The 16,394-nt window shown below is 43.6% G+C and overlaps 1 protein-coding gene across 2 annotated transcripts; it reads left to right on the top strand.

Moving 5' to 3' along the window:
- Positions 1–1,344: 1,344 nt before the first annotated feature.
- On the top strand, positions 1,345–10,468 carry BRK1 (BRICK1 subunit of SCAR/WAVE actin nucleating complex). 2 transcript variants are annotated; one of them, XM_084989447.1, is made up of 4 exons: positions 1,345–1,472; positions 1,806–1,989; positions 9,210–9,292; positions 9,559–10,468. In XM_084989447.1, exons 1-3 carry the CDS (start codon positions 1,355–1,357, stop codon positions 9,262–9,264), a joined length of 357 nt encoding a protein of 118 aa, XP_084845573.1. In that variant the 5' UTR covers positions 1,345–1,354; the 3' UTR covers positions 9,265–9,292; positions 9,559–10,468. The 2 variants fall into 2 exon arrangements, with proteins under 2 accessions (XP_084845573.1, XP_003132409.4); XM_003132361.6 differs by lacking the exon at positions 1,806–1,989.
- Positions 10,469–16,394: the final 5,926 nt, after the last annotated feature.

Raw genomic sequence — 16,394 nt, forward strand, 5'->3', positions numbered from 1 at the left:
CAGCTCGGATTCGACCGCTAGCCTCGTGAACCTCCATATGCCATGGGAGCGACCCAAGAAATGGCAGAAAGACTAAATAAATAAAGACAAAATATTTTTTTAAATTGTTAAAAAAGAAAAAGAAAAAGGAATTCCCATCGTGGCACATTAGAAACGAATCCGACTAGGAACCATGAAGTTTCGGGTTAGATCCCTGGCCTTGCTCACCGGGTCAAGGATCCATTGTTGCCGTGAGCTGTGGTGTAGGTTTGCAGACGCTGCTTTGATCTGGCATTGCTGTGGCATAGGCTGGCAGCTACAGCTCTGATTAGACCCCCTAGTCTGGAAACCTCCATATGCCAGGGGTGCGGGCTCCCCCACCAAAAAAAAAGAAAAGAAAAAATTTTGTATTTTGTTTTCTTCTTCACTTTAGCATGTGTGTTCTGTTGCCATAATTGACATTTAAATGACCTCATAATATTGCTCTAAGTGACTATACTGATATTTAGCCATTCCCCAACAGTTGAGATTTGTTTTTTTAAATGAATGATGCCTTTAAGAACATTGTGCTCAAAGTGTGTTCTCTTTTCCAATGAGCTCTTCTTTTTTGTCTTTTTTGGGCCGCATCCCAAGGCATGTGGACTTCCCAGGCTAGGGGTCAAATCAAAGCTGTAAGCTGCCAGCCTGGACCACAGCCATCAGATCAAAGGCTCTGCAGCTCTATCTAACCCACTGAGCTAGTGCCAGGGATGGAATCCACGTCATGGATACTAGTCATGTTCCTTACGGCTGAGCCACAACGGGAACTCCACCAATGACTTTATTAAATTTCCTTCTGAAAAGATCTTGCCAGCTTACAGTATGACCAGCTATTTACTAATTTTCCCATTTCCCTTCAGCCAGCCTCTTCATCTCTAAGTATTATAGTTTAAAAAAATAACCTTTTGTTCATTTGATAAATGCAAGGTGGGCATCATGTGTTGTTAAAAGGCATTTTTGAAATGACTTGTGTTTTCTGTGGTTTAATTGGCATTGCCCAGCTTATTGTGGTCAGAGATCTCAGTTTGGAGCGCCTGAAGTTAGGGTTGATGCGGGCTCACGCGCCCCCTAACGACCAAAACTGCCAGTGACTGAGGGGGGCGGGGGGGCTCTGAGCGCGTGCGCACTCCATTCTCCAAGCCGGTTTTGCGGCCACAGTTTTCCGGGGTGTGGGAGAAGAGCGAAGAAGCTGGCGGGGACTTGACAATGCGCAGGCGCATCACGAAGCCTGTGGATTTGTGGCCAACCGGGCATGGGCGTGGGCTGGCTGCGTCGGCGCACTGGAGGCCTGGAGGGTCGAGGCGCGTGCGCAGTCGCGCTTCCTTCAGCTGCAGCCATGGCAGGCCAAGAGGATCCCGTGCAGCGGGAGATTCACCAGGATTGGGCGAACCGGGAGTACATTGAAGTCATCACCAGCAGCATCAAGAAAATCGCAGACTTTCTCAACTCGTTTGGTCAGCGGGCGAGCAGGGGGAGGCAGGGAGGAGGGGGGCCCTCCTAGGGAGGGCGCTGAGAAGCTTTGACGCGGGTTCTGGGAGCCGTGGGCTCCTGCTGGTGTTTGCTTCCGCCTTCAGGCCGCACTTTTCCCCTCTCGCTCTGACCCCCGGCCTCCACTGATCATTCCCTGTGGGGTTATCCTGCCCCACGCTGAGCTCATCGGCTTCATTGCCTTCCCCCCGCATCCAGTAACAAGTCCGTTCCTTTCCCGGACGTGTCAGACAGCCCCATCCATCGCCTGAATCTTTCCTTCTCTTCAGGCGTCTCCCTTCTTTTGTGCTTCGTTTCAGTCGTCACTTGGTGCTCAGAGAGCGCTGTCCAGAAGCCCTTTAGCGTCGAGCCTGTTAGTCGCCCCTCCTGTCGGTCCTTTCCTGTCTCGGCGTGTGCTGTGCAGAGTGGTAGAGATGAGAGCGGAGGAGGGCCCACATCGCGTCCGGCCAGGGACATCTCTGCATCGCTAGTATCTAGACCACAGTGGGTGTTGTCTGCTTCTAGCAAAATCTTTCCTTGGCATGACCTGTCCGTGACAGTCTTAAAGTTCCTTCCGCGTTGTTTCCTATCCTTGTGCTACACCCTGCAGCAGAGACTCCTGACTCTTGTTCTCCGAGTGTTACTTTGAAAGAACCGGGCACTGGGTAAACTTTTTATGTCATCACAAGGTGTGGGGATGACATCTAGTGATCTTTTTCCAGTTGTGCTTCTGGCCCACTAATTCAGCAACATTAAGCGATTAAGTAGGGGAAACTGATAAATTTAAAAAGACTTAAAAAGGAATTATTTTCTTGCTAAGAGAAGTCCAAAGGAGTGTATAAAGGTGACAGCAAGAGTTTTGTCCAAAAGCATCAGCAAGACAAACTAGATCTGAGTACAAGGCTCTTTCTCAGTCTCTGTGGGGAAGACAGAATAAGAACCATTTCCTACAATTAAGTGATTTCTATTTTGAAGATGAAATAATGACATCAGAGCAAAGCAGAACATTGTTTCTGATTTAATATATTTACATATAGGAATTCCCCTTGTTGCTCGGCAGTAACAAACCTGACTAGTATCCATGAGGACCTGTGTTTGATTCTTGGCCACACTCAGTAATTTAAAGATCTGTGTTGCAGGAGCTGTAGTGTAGGGTGCAGAGGTGGCTGGGATTCTGCATTCCTCTGGCTGTGGTGTAGGCCAGCAGCTACAGCTCCGATTCAACCCCTAGCCTGGGAACTTCCATATGCCTTGGGTTTGGCCCTGAAAAGACAAATATATACATGGTCTTTTACATTTGTATGTAAATACACATTATTTATTTATAATAAGCTTATAAAATATATAAATATATATACTTGCATACAAATGTGTAGGACTATAACCTTTTTAAAAAATGTTTAAAATTCTTATAGCCATACCCATGGCATATGGAAATTTCTGGGCCAGGGATTGAATTCAAGCCACAGCTGCAGCAACAACAGATCTTTTAACCCAGTGCCCTGGGCTGGAGATTGAACCCACACCTCTGCAGTGACCAGAGCCACTACAGTCGGATTCTTAACCCACTGCACCACTGCAGGACCTCTAGAACTATAATCTTGATATGTTTTGGGATGGTGGAGTCCTCATTCAGGGACTGGGGGAAAGGTTGTATTAGTGAGCAGTAAGAATAGTATAAATTATATGCCAGTGATACATATTCATACATATTACTTGCTATAGAAGTTGTGATAGGAATGGTAGTTAAGAAATTATAGATCTCTGGGAGTTCCCATCATGGCTCAGTGGTAATGAACCTGACTAGTATCCATGAGGACTCTCACTGATTCCTGGCCTTGCTCAGTGGTTTAAGGATCTGGCGTTGCAATGAGCTGTGATGTAGGTCTTAGATGCAGCTCGGGTCCCTTGTTGCTGTGGTATAGGCCGGCAGCTGAAGCTCTGATTCAGCCCTTAGCCTTCCATATGCCATGGGAGCAGCCTTAAAAATACAAAAAAAAAAAAAAAAAGAAAGGAAATTATAGATCCCTGGAAGTTCCTGTGTGGTGCAGCAGGTTAAAGAGGCACAAGCCACAACTGTGACACAGGCTGCAACTGTGGCACAGTTCAGTCCTTGGTCTGGGAACTTCCACATGCCGAGGGTGTAGCAAAAAAAAAAGCAGCAGCAGAAAAAGAAAAAATAGAAATTAGTATCCATGAGGATTCAGGTTCGCCCTTGCTGTGGGCTGTGGTGTAAGTCACAGACTCGGCTCTGATCCCAAGTTGCTGTGGCTGTGGTGTAGGCTGGCAGTTACAGGTCCATTTTGACCTGGAACTTCCATATGCCATGAGTACAGCCCTAAAAAGCAAAATAAATAAATAAGTTCCTGGGCCAGGGATTAAACCTCAACAGTGACAACCTTTACCTGTTGAGCCATGGACCTCCCTCAAGTTTTTTCTGTCTTTTTTTTTCTTTTTTTTTTTTTAGCGCTGCCATATGGAAGTTCCTAGGGGTCGAATTGGAGCTGCATCCACCAGCCTGTGCCACAGCCACAGCAACACGGGATTCGAGCTGTGTCTGCAACCTACACCACAGCTCATGGCAACGCTAGATCCTTAACCCACTGAGCCAGGGCTCAAACCTGTGTTCTCATGGATGCTAGTTGGGTTCGTTAACCACTGAGCCGTGATAGAACTTCCCCTGAAGTTATTTTTTAAAGTTCATTGTAAACTCTTTCAATGTTCTGATAATTGTCCCTCCTACTTTCTTAGAGAGCTAAACTATTATTGAGGATTCTTTACTCATAACATTCTGTCAGAGAAAAGGCCACATAGGAGCAAGCAAAATATTCCATGCTCAGGGAAGGATGGAGTGCTGACAGGATCACAGTTTTGAGACTTTGTCCTTTTCTGTAGAGGCATGGAAAGCAGTTGGACAAATAACTGACATGGAGAGTTTTTTCTTTTAAAAGCAGAATTAAAAGACTTCATTTATCTGGTAGGAGTTAATATTGGATATGTAGAAAGAATATCCAAGCAAAGTATTAAGAATGTCAGTTCAGTAAATAAAGAACCTAAAAAAAAACCCAGTTAAACTGGGACTGTTTTTCAAAATTTAAGTCATCTAGCATCCCAGTCCCCCTAGTTTGCATGCAGATAATGTAATAACTTCATTTTTGAGCACTGAATCATGTTAATAAGCATATAATAAACATATGTTTATCTCTGGCACAAAACTTCTTGACGTATCACTAAATTTATAGTGAGTCTTGGAACTAACTGAAAATTTTGAGTTTGAGCTTAGGCTTTGTGGAGGAGAAATGTGTCTTTTCCTGCTTTATAAGTAAGGAAATAGCTGCTGTGAGATTTTGTATCTGTGTGTCACATTTTATTATTAGATAGAGAATGCTTTTCTTTTTTTGAAATTTCCAACAAGTTCTAGACCAACAAGCCTGGAAATAAACACACAGGAGTCCAATCTTCAGGAGCTGGAAGGAATGGTTTCCCTCAGTTTAGGCCAGTTTAGTGGCCTATCCTTTAAAGTGAGGATAATGGCCTAGCATTTGGAGTAATTAGTAGGTAGTTTGTGAAGATCTTAGGAAGTAAATTTAGTCCTTTTAACGAAAAAAACATTAATTACAAGTAAGAACAATTAGCAAAATTTAAAGTTAAAGCAATTTGACTTAGCAGTTCAGTATACCTGAGGCAAGTTCCTGAAGATTGACATTATAACGAAACAAAGACCACCAGGCTGAGAAACTGGATAAATCATAAGGACAGACTTGAGTCTGTCGTCTTGGACTTGGATGACTCAGGATGAGTGAGTGGGATTTATTTTCCCATTCTAAGCCCTGAGTATGACTCAGTTCTGCTGTGTACCTGGGAGGCTTGTGTTGTGTTTATCATGTGATTTGGTGGTGCAAAGAGTTTGTTGGCGTTTATTTTGAGGGGGCATCTGTAGCACTTTAAACATACAATTCTCACCCTAACCACAGTCTTCGTAGGCCTTGTGCTCTGGAGAGGGAACTCTTTTTCCAGGTTATCGAAAGACTTTCTGAACAGCTTTTACTCTGTGATTCCAACTGGTGAGAATGGAGTTTTGATCTTTTTTTTTGGTCATTTTTGCCTTTTCTAGGGCCACTCCCGTGGCATATGGAGGTTCCCAGGCTAGGGGTCAGATCAGAGCTGTAGCCGCCAGCCTACGCCAGAGCCATAGCAACACGGGATCCAAGCCGCATCTGCAACCTATACCACAGCTCATGGCATTGCCGGATCCTTAACCCACTGAGCAAGGCCAGGGATCAAACTTGCAACCTCATGATTCCTAGTCAGATTCGTTAACCACTGAGCCACAATGGGAACTCCAAGTTTTGATCTCTTGTTGGTTTTCCCTTTCAGTGCTAAAGACCTCCTGAACCTAAGGACACACAGATCATGATGCAGCCATGACATCCTGACATTAGGCCTATTCTGTATGTTGAATTGATGAAGATTTTAAAAATACATTATTACAGATGATAGTTTTTTAGTTTTACACCTTTTTCTCTGACTCTAAAGCTAATTGATATGTACAGAGAAATGTAACCAAAAAAAGAGAAGGTGGCTGTTTTTAAATCTAAGTTTTTGTATTTAGCCAGCAAACACAGCATGCCTGTTGTGACTCCAGCTGTGTTGTCAGATGCTGTGAAAAAAGAATAAATAAGAATAAATGGACATAGCCACTCCTAAGAAGTCTAGAATTTTGTTGGAGAAATAAGACCTGCAAAAACTATTTAAGAGAAAGACAGTAGTAGGAGTTCCATTATGGCTCAGTGATTAACAAATCTGACTAGCATCCATGAGGACAAAGGTTCGATCCCTGTGCTCAGAGGGTTAAGGATCTGACGTTGCAGACTTGGCTTGGATCCTGCATTGCTGTAGCTGTGGTGTAGGCCAGCAGCTACAGCTCTGATTTGACCCCTAGCCGGAGAACCTCCATATGCCGTGGGTGCAGCCCTAAAAAGCAAAAAAAACAAAAACAAAACAACAACAACAAAAAAAACTGGTGATTTTTATAGGCTAAGGTTCTGTTCTGTGCATTAAGAGTTCAGAGAGGTTGTCTGGTAACTGGCATTTATTATCAGTGATGTATGAAAATGACTGGCATTTTCAGTTAGGTCTGGTGATATACATATCAATGCATTATGGTTTCAAATATGTCCAGCTGCCGAATGCTTTCCCAGTGTTTTACTTGAACCTGTGTTTAATGGGATCTGAAATATGACTGAAGTTTCTAGAGTTCAACATTTTAAATTTTCAAAAATGCTTATTCATGCAGGCCAGTTACATAGTGTTGTTCTTGGATTCTGATTCATCACCATATTGACAGAGTTAGAACGGAACAGCCATCCAAGAAAGAACACTCCCTCTCACCACCCCACCCCCTCATTTTGGCATGTTTCTTTTTTATGGGAAATGACAGGTTGTCAGTGATAATATTCATGCTCTTACTGAACAGCACACGCGATGTGCCTCCAAGCTCCTAAAAACCAGACTGATAGAAGTTAGATCCTATTGGGCAGTCCCAGTGGTGGCAATGTTCCCAGGAAACGGAGGGTGCTGAGGTGCTCCTGCTCAAACTGGACCTGGGAATTAGAAGCAGCAGCGTTAGCAGATTAAACAAGCAAACAAACAAAAAATTAAAAACAAGGGCAAGGAGTTCCTGTTGTGGCTTAGTAGGTTAAGAACCTGATTAGTATCCATAAGGATTTGGGTTCGATCCCTGGTCTTGTCGAGTGGATTAAGGATCCAGTGTTGCCGTGAGCTGTGGTGTAGGTTGCAGGTGCAGCTTGGATTCCAAGTTGCTATAGCTGTGGTGTAGGCTGGTAGCTATAGCTCTGATTTGACCCCTAACCTGGGAACTTCCATATGCCGCAGGTGTGGCCCTAAAAAGACAAAAACAAAAAAACAAACCAAGAGTGAACAATGTCCCAGAATAAGCAGATCTTTAGAGAAGGGGGAGAATTATATCCATCTGGCAAAGACCTCTCAGAGATCTAGTCTGAACTGAGCCTTAAAAGGGAATGGTTGGACAAACGAGATGAGTAAGATTTGGACTTGGATGAAATGAAAGTTGAGGCAAGATCAGGGTGCGGAAGATTTGTTAAAATGGGAGCTGAAGCACTTTGGCATAATATCCAGGAAGAGATGAAAAAGGTTGTGAGCTAAGTGTTAGATCACGAAGTAGGAGTGTCAGGGAGACGGATATTTTAAACTCAGAAGTGAGGATTATTATTATTATTATTATTATTATTTGGCCACCCCGCAGCATCTGGAGCTCCTGGGCCAGGGATCAGATCCGAACCTCAGCCTCGAACTAAGCTGCTGCTGTGGCAATGCCAAATCCTTAACCCACTTTGCTGAGCCAGGGATCGAACTGGAATCCCAGAGCTCCCAAGATGCTGCTGATCCGGTTTTGCCACACCGGGAGCTCCAGAAGTGCGGATTATTGAGAGGTGACTGAACAACAGTGTTGTAGGAGGGTGTAAATAATCAGCATGCCTGGAAACCTTTTTCTCCCAGATGTTGAGAACAGTTGGAGGAAGATTAGTCAGGTGATTTCTGTTAGAGTAGTTTGCAGAAGAAAAAGTATTTTAGGGGACATCTAGATTTCCTTTTGGGTGAGGTGGTAAAAGAGGTTGGAAAAGGTAGAGGAAGAGAAGGAATTTTTTGCAGATGGAAGGTGAGCTGCACAGGGTGTTCGATGTTCTCCAAGTTTCCTCTGCTTCTTAAAGGGCTATGCAGGTACTGATGAAACATCAGGTGCCCTCCTGGAAAAGCCGTCATGATGCAGCTTCCACGAGCTCAGAAACACCACATGTTCCCTCTTCCTCAGGGTCTGCTGCTTCCTTGGCCTCTGCTTTTCTTCCCTATTGAGATTATTTTCCTCTTATCATTTCCCCTTTCTTGAAGCTCTTGATTTGCCTATTACCAAATGGCCATCTCTACAGCCTTGGCGTATTAGTTTTCTATTTTCTGTTGCTGCCATAACAAATTATCACAAATGTAGTGGCTTAAACCTCATAAACATATTATCTTAGAGTTGTGTAGATTAGAACCCAACCCTGGTATCAGCAGGGCTGCCTTCCTTCCTGGAGGCTCTAGGAAAGAAGCTGTTTCCTTGCTTTTAGGTCATTGGCAGAATTCAGTTTCCTGCAGCTGCAGGACTGAGATCCCTGTTTCCTTGCTGTCTGTCAGCTAAGGGCCATGCTCATATTAAAAGGTCACTTGTATCCCTTGGTTCATGGCCACTTCTCTCCATCATCAAAGCCAACAATGGCAGGTTGAGTTTCTCTCACACTTCGAATCTCTTCTCATTCTTCTGCTTTACTTCAGCCTTTTCTGTCTACCTTTGTGGACTTGTGATTAGATGGGGGCCATCTGGATAATCCAGGACTTTAAGATCCTTAACCTCAATCATATTTGCAAAGTCCGTTTGCTTTTACAAGTCCTGGGGGTTAGGGAGTGGACTTCTTGCTGTGGGGGGAAGTGTTATTCTCCGCCTACAGCATAGCAAGTTAAACAGATCCTCTCTAAGCAGCTGTACTCCTAAGATACTTCTCACCTTATCCTCCCACTCCTGTACTTTGCCCACTCACTCCCATTTGTGCTCTGCATGATACATCATTCCTCCTCTTCATCTTAGGGGCTGTGTGTGTCTGTCTCTGGAATAACATTAATCCTGAACGCCAGTCTTCTTTTACCAGATATGTCTTGTCGTTCAAGACTCGCAACACTAAACGAGAAATTGACAGCTCTTGAACGGAGAATAGAGTACATTGAAGCAAGGGTGAGTATGATGGGCGAAGGTCTTCCTCTTGAGACAGGAGTGGCTGTGCAGGAGGGCGTGCATATTTCCACTTGTTGCTGAAAAAAGTTGGAAGCAGAAACAGGTTTAGAGAAGTTAAGTACCTTGCTTGGGTTTAAGCCAGCTTTCTGGGACTCAGAAGCTGTCGTCTTTTCTACCACTTCCAACTAGCTAGGGTATAAAATAAGATTTTTTTAGACCCCTCTAATCCTTTTGAATTTGTCTAATTGTCAGTTTTCCTTTGACAGGTGACAAAAGGTGAGACTCTCACCTAGAACTGTGCCATGCTGCTGCTGGGAAGTTGCTTTTACAGAACATGGGCCCACGTGGGAAAGGCCCCAGCAGCCTTCAGCTCCTTCCTCTCTCCTTAAAGAACAACAGGGCTTATTCTTGTTTTTCTTTTTTTTTCAAAAATGTGGCCTTTGGGCTCTGTGATGTACACCCAGGAATGTGATGAGGCAGGTGGGGAGGAGTCCAGGGAAACTCTTGGAAACAACATTAAGCATTTTACCTTTTCAGTAACACTTTGTAGAACTCCTTGTCAACAAATTTGAGGCTCTAAGAGCCAAAAGCCTGGGACTCTGTCAAGGTCCTCCCCATCTCTCTCTCTCTCTCTTAGCCTTTCCTTACAGCTCTCATTGCCTCTGCACTGATCCTGTACACAGTCTTTGTCTCCTCCCCACCTTTGGTCGGGGTGGGAAGCAGTCCTGGCCAAGACATTCCTACCCTGGCGAGGTGGCCGCCAGAGAATGTTGTTGCCAACCCACCAGTTTCTTGTCCATTTGGGGAGGCCAAGGCCTCCCACTTGGCTTGAAAAGGGACATTTTCAGAATTTTCTTTCTGTCACTTGGGGTGTCTTTGCCTCTCATATTTCCCTAATAAACTCCTCAACTTTATCTGACTGCTGTGATTGTGGTGGGGAGAGGAGCTAGAGATGGGGCTCACCTCGTCCACAGAAATCTGATGTGTGGGATTCTTACTCCACTGTAAAACTTCTAGATGTAGCTATTTGATCAAAGCCTAGGTGGCTTGCCAGCTGGAGCCCCCTTATTTGGACTTCGGAGCTGACTAATTTGTTTGGTCATTCATCAGACGTTTGCCAAGTACTTACTATGTAGGCACTTTAAATTCCAATAAAAGATACAGTGTTGAATCAGGCATGATGCTTACAGTCTATTGAAATAACAGCATCCACACGGTTTAATTGCAATCCAGGGTAGACTGTTAGTTTTAAAAGGTACAAGATATGGAGTTCCCGTTTGGCACAGTGGAAACGAATCTGTCTAGGAACCATAAGGTTGTGGGTTCTATCCCTGACCTCGCTTAGTGGGTTAAGCATCTGGCATTGCTGTGAGCTGTGGTGTAGGTTGCAGATGAGGATTGGATCCAGTGGCTGTGGCTGGCAGCTGTAACTCCGATTCAACCCCTATATGGGAACCTCCATATGCTGAGTGTTTGGCCCTACAGAGCAAAAAAAAAACACAAGGAAAATGTCTACTTTTTTTTTTTTTGTTTGTTTGTTTTTTTTTGCTTTTTAGGGCCGCACCCCTGGCATATGGAAGTTCCCAGGCTAGGGGTTGAATCAGAGCTGCATGAAGCTGCTGGCCTACACCACAGCCACAGCAATGTGCTATCTGAGCCATTTGTGCAACCTACAACACAGCTCCTGGCAGCACTGGATCCTTAACCTACTGAGCGAGGCCAGGGATTGAACCTGAATCCTCATGGATACTAGTTGGATTTGTTACCGATTAGCCATAATGGGAACTCCTAAATGTCTCCTTTTTTTTGAAAAGCAAATTGTGAGCTCCTGCTATGATGCAGTGGATTAAGGATCTAGTGCTCCTGCAGCTGGGGTTTGGATATGATCCCTGGCCCAGGATCTCCCATATGCTGCAGGTATGGCTGAAAAAAAAATTATTTAAACAGAAGAGTCTAAAATTTCATTCTAGCCTGAAAGCTTTCTGTAAACTTGTGCCAGCCTATTCCTAAAAGCTTAACCCCTATTTAGAATTTCCATTTTAGTTGCATAAAAGTCATTAATCCCTGTTCAAATCATATTTGCCATTCAGGGTCTAGTTTAAGCCAAATCTCCTCCGGAAAATTCTGGCTTCACTTTTTCATTCATTGTTTCCCTGTTCCTTTTCTCAGTCCCTCCCATCTTGCCATGCTTATGCTACACTTCAGCCCTGGGTTTGAACTTGTTCTCTGATTTCCTGCCTGTGCCCTACAACATGCATGAGCACCTTTTCTTGTGTTGCTCAGCTGGGTAGCTTGCAGAAGGTGGGTAATTGTTAAATAGCAGTCGAACTGACTTGGTGAGCTCAACTGCTTTGTACTGTCAAGTCTTTTTAGATCTGTGCTTACACCTTTGGAAGGCCCCTTTTTTTTTTTTTTTTTTTTTTGTTGCTTTGTCTTTTGAGGGCCGTACCCACAGCATATGGAGGTTCCCAGGCTAGGGGTCTAATCGGAGCTGTTGCTGCCGGCCTACACCACAGCCACAGCCACGCCAGATCCGAGCCGCGTCTGCAACCTACACCACAGCTCATGGCAATGCTGGATCCTTGACCCACTGAGCGAGGCCAGGGATTGAACCTGCAACCTCATGGTACCAGGTCGGATTCGTTTCTGATGCGTCACAACAGGAACTCCTGGAAGACCATTTTAGGTAGTAGCTTAATTTAAAAATGTGATCTTACAATGGAGACAAAACTGACATCCTTACATTAGTAAGTGCTGTTTTTGAACATTGAGCTCATCTAAGGTGCTTTTAACCATTGCTTGAATTGATTATTCTTCCAGAATAAAGAAACAGGTACTTATGAAGTTCCAGTTTTAGATTATCTGATGCTTTGCAGTCAGTTTAATGATGCTTATATGCAAGGACCATAATGAGATAATAATAGAGGCAGAAGTGAGTGTGATCTGTAGAAGCAGGAAAAGCTTAGATGATGTGCAAATGATAAACTTTTATGGTTCATCATAGCTCAGTGGAAATGAATCTGACTAGTATCCATGAGGACGCAGGTCCGATCCCTGACCTAGCTCAGTGGGTTAAAGATCTGGCATTGCTGTGGCTGTGGTATAGCCTGGGAACCTCCATATGCTGTGGGTGTGGCCCTAAAAAGAAAAAAATTATAATCCTATAGATACTGTTAACTTATTGATATCAGAGTAATATTTCTAAAAAAGTTGGTGCCCTAACTAATATGTTCCTAGTGTGAACTGCTGGTTGTCAAGAGCAACTGGTGTGGGAACCACCGAGCCCAGCCTCCTCTAGTAGAGGTGACGCCCCCATCTTACCTGGTGCTTTGAGGTGTCAGAGTGCTTTGCTGTGTAATCACACCCTTTATAAAGAGAGCCCTGGCTCACTCAGGAGTATGTGAATAGTATTGTCTATATTGAGTGTTACTGTGTCCTAGTTGTGCTAAGTGCTTTGTATACTGTAAAATTTCACTTACTCCTCAAGCCCTAAGAAGTAGGCATTTTTAATCTCCAGGTAATTCTTTAAAGTGGTTCAGATTTGTCCAAAGTCCTACAAAGTAAGTGAAGGTGCTGGGATTTGTACCTGGGCTTGCTGACTCAGACTGCCCTAACTGCTCCTCTTCCAAATGTGGTATAACTAGACCTAACACTTACTTTCTCTCCTAGTTCAGTGCTATTAGATAATTTTCAAGCTGTTACATACCTGTGTTAGTTTTAGCTGCCTCTTCACCATCCTTTCTTTGGCAAGGAAGGCTTCTTGGGGTTTCCTTGTTGGTCTGGCAGACACCATTTGCACTGATGTCTGTGTCATCCAGTCTCACTTCTTTCAGCTCCCTTTCTCTGGAAACTTTATTGTGTGTAGTATTTTCGGGAAGTCTTGCCTAGGGAATTTAATCAATTCTGGCCCTTCCCCTAGCTATCTCTGGGTTAGAAATGCTTCTGCAGCCTAAAGAAGCAAACACATCCCTTTTCTGAAGGACCTTAGGTGGTCAGGCTCCAGAAACTGGGATTTTATTCTCAAGTCATACACCTCTTGGCTCACAGGTCATTTTGGTCCATAAACAGTGTTATGCTAAGCCACCATTTATTTTGTCCCCAATGTGTCACTTCAGTGTATGTAGTTAGATATTCTCTTTATTGATGTCACTGAGGATGATAGTTATATTTTATTTTACTTTATTATTATTATTTTTTTTTGTCTTTTTGCCATTTCTTGGGCCGCTCCTGCGGCATATGGAGGTTCCCAGGCTAGAGGTCCAATCGGAGCTGTAGCCACCAGCCTACGCCAGAGCCACAGCAACGCGGGATCCGAGCCGCGTCTGCAACCTACACCACAGCTCAGGGCAACGCCAGATCCTTTAACCCACTGAGCAAGGGCAGGGACCGAACCCGCAACCTCATGGTTCTTAGTCGGATTCGTTAACCACTGCACCACGACGGGAACTCCATATTTTACATTTTAATTTGTGTTTATTGTTCAGTTTTTTAAAAGAACACAATGGTTTATCCTTTTATACAGAACTAAGATGTTCACAGGTTAGCTGTTTTGACTTGAACCATAGATAGACTAGTGAGTTTCAGGGAGGTTAAATACTATACTTAGCTTTTCTGAATCCAAGTTATTCTCAGTCATCGCACCATAATGAATAAAAATTGTCCTGGATAAAATAACTCTTGAAACTCAACAATAGGAAAATAGGCTAATACAGAAATGGACGTAAGATTTGAACTGACACTTCAAAGACAAAAGGATGACAAACAAGCTCATGAAAAGTTGTTCATTGTTGGTCACTGGGAAAAGACAAATTAAAACCTCACCAAGATACCACCCTACGATCAATTACAATGGCTAAAGTTTTTCAAGAAGAATAATGATAATACTAAGTGCAGACAAGGATGTCTGCACTTGAAGACTCAGACATTGCTGGCAGGAATGTAAAACGATATAGCCACTCTGATAAGACAGTTGAGCGATTTCTCATGAAATTAAACATGCACTTACTGTATGTTTCAGCACTCTTGTCTCTAGATGACTCTCACCTGAGAGAAATGAAAACATGGTCACACACAAGAACCGTAAGAAGGTGTTTATAGGAGCTTTATTCATGAGTGCTCATTGTCCCTCAGCTGGTGAGTGAGTGATGGTGGCATAGCACTTGGCAATGGAAATTAATAAACTCTTGGTACATCCTGCAGCATGGATGAGTCTCAAATGCACTGTGCTAAGTGAAAAGCCAAATCACAAGCCTACATACTGTATGATCCCATTATATGAAATCTGGAAAAGGCAAACAAAGGACCAAGGCTTAAGTCTGGGGTAGGGTTTGATCACACTTTTTTTTTTTTTTTTGTCTGTCTTTTCAGGTCCGCACCCATGGCATATGGAGGTTCCCAGGCTAGGGGTTTAATTGGAGCTGTAGCTGCCAACCTACACACCAGCCTCAGCAATGTCAGATCCTTAACCCCCTGAGCGAGGCCAGGGATTGAATCTGAAACCTCATGGTTCCTAGTCAGATTCGTTTCCACTGAGCCAGGACAGGAACTGCTGATCACACTCTTTAATCTCTTTTTGTAGAGGGTGGAGGGATGATGGGATGTTCTGTGCTTTGCTTGTGGTGATGGTTTCCTGGTTCTATGCATTTTATCAATTCTATATGCCAAAAAGGGTCAACTCTATGGAAATTTAGAATTAGGAAAAAAGGCATTAAGCTTGTGATAGTTACTGCTTTTGAGCAGGAAGGAGGGGAGTAGGATCAGGGTAGAAGTTAAAAGAGTTCCCATGTGGCGCTGTGGAAACTAATCCAACTAGGAACCATGAGGTTGTGGGTTTGATCCCTGGCCTCACTCAGTGGCTTAAGGATCCAGCATTGCTGTGAGCTGTGGTGTAGGTTGCAGACGCGGCTCGGATCCCAAGTTGCTGTGGCTGTGGCGTAGGCGGGCAGCAACAGCTCTGATTAGACCCCTAGCCTGGGAACCTCCATATGCCCCGGGTGCAACCCTAAAAAGACAAAAATAATAATAGTAATTAATAAAAGAGGATTTTAGCCTCATTTATGTTGTCTTAAATTTAAAAGGTAGCTATGACAGTGTATAGTTAATTATATGGTGAGATTATCAGTTTTTGCTTTTTTGTACTTGTATTTTTAATTGGTAAAAATATAAAGTAAAATATATTCCAAAAGGAAATTTTGACAGAAAAATAGAAGGGGGAAAAAATCACCAGTTTTAAAATGTTTGGGTGCATTTTCTATTTCTCTACTTTGGTTTTGCCTAGTGGAAAGTGTACTGTAAGGACAACATAGCCTGTAGCTTTACTTTCACTTTGATTATCCTAAAAATGTTTACCTTCTGAAAGTAACTTTGTAAGCATTTGCAGTGATATAATAGCAATGTTAAGGTCTGCATTTATGTCAGCTTTTATTTTAGGGATGTAGGCATCTCTGTCACGTTAAACTGGTATGTTTCACAGCACTATCTTGGGAGTACAAATGAGGGTATGTTTGCATGAATCCAGAACATTTTGATGGCTTTGATTAAGAGGAAGTCCTGTCTTTCTCAAGTTTTATTCCACAAATGTTTCTATTACCTGGTAGTCTGTGTCACTGCTGGTCATTTAATTCTGCTGCAGGCCGCCAGGATCTGCCATCTCTGTTTACCGCTCTGTCAAGGAGAGCCCAGAGCAGGATAAGCTGGACTCAGGGTGCCAGTTTCTTTGTTGATGTGTCAGACTCCTTAGATTCACTCATACTGTCATTTTCTCGAAGGCACCAGATGATGAGCCTCCAATGCCACACTCTCCTCTGACCAACCCTTCATACCCTTATAAACCCCTCAGCTTCCTTAGCTGGAGAGATACTGACAAGGCTTTAATGCATGAGGCATGCTTAGAATAGTGCCTAGCATTTGATAGATTTATTCTTTTTCCTTGAAGTTCATCTTTGACTAGAATGAAACCTTCTGAACTCATTTCTGAGCTTCTCCAAGTGGAGTCTATTTCACGCCATTAAAATCTAATTACACGGACTTGTGTACCACCTACCTTCAGCTTTACCTACCACAGCAGGTCTATCCTTTGTTGCACTAGTCATAACTGCAACTT

Source organism: Sus scrofa, chromosome 13 (assembly GCF_054392235.1).
Source record: "Sus scrofa isolate SSC_HxYL_T2T_F1_AM1 chromosome 13, Sscrofa_HxYL_maternal_Yorkshire_Landrace_v2.0, whole genome shotgun sequence".
Classification (NCBI taxonomy): domain Eukaryota; kingdom Metazoa; phylum Chordata; class Mammalia; order Artiodactyla; family Suidae; genus Sus; species Sus scrofa.

What these genes read in the sequence shown, in the direction of transcription:
- BRK1 (XM_084989447.1), top strand. Translation starts at nt 1,355, where the DNA reads ATGGCAGGCCAAGAGGATCCCGTGCAGCGGGAGATTCACCAGGATTGG. An exon ending in AGACTTTCTCAACTCGTTTG is followed by an intron (nt 1,473 to 1,805) that starts GTCAGCGGGCGA and finishes GCTTCGTTTCAG; the next exon opens with TCGTCACTTGGTGCTCAGAG. An exon ending in TCGCTAGTATCTAGACCACA is followed by an intron (nt 1,990 to 9,209) that starts GTGGGTGTTGTC and finishes TTCTTTTACCAG; the next exon opens with ATATGTCTTGTCGTTCAAGA.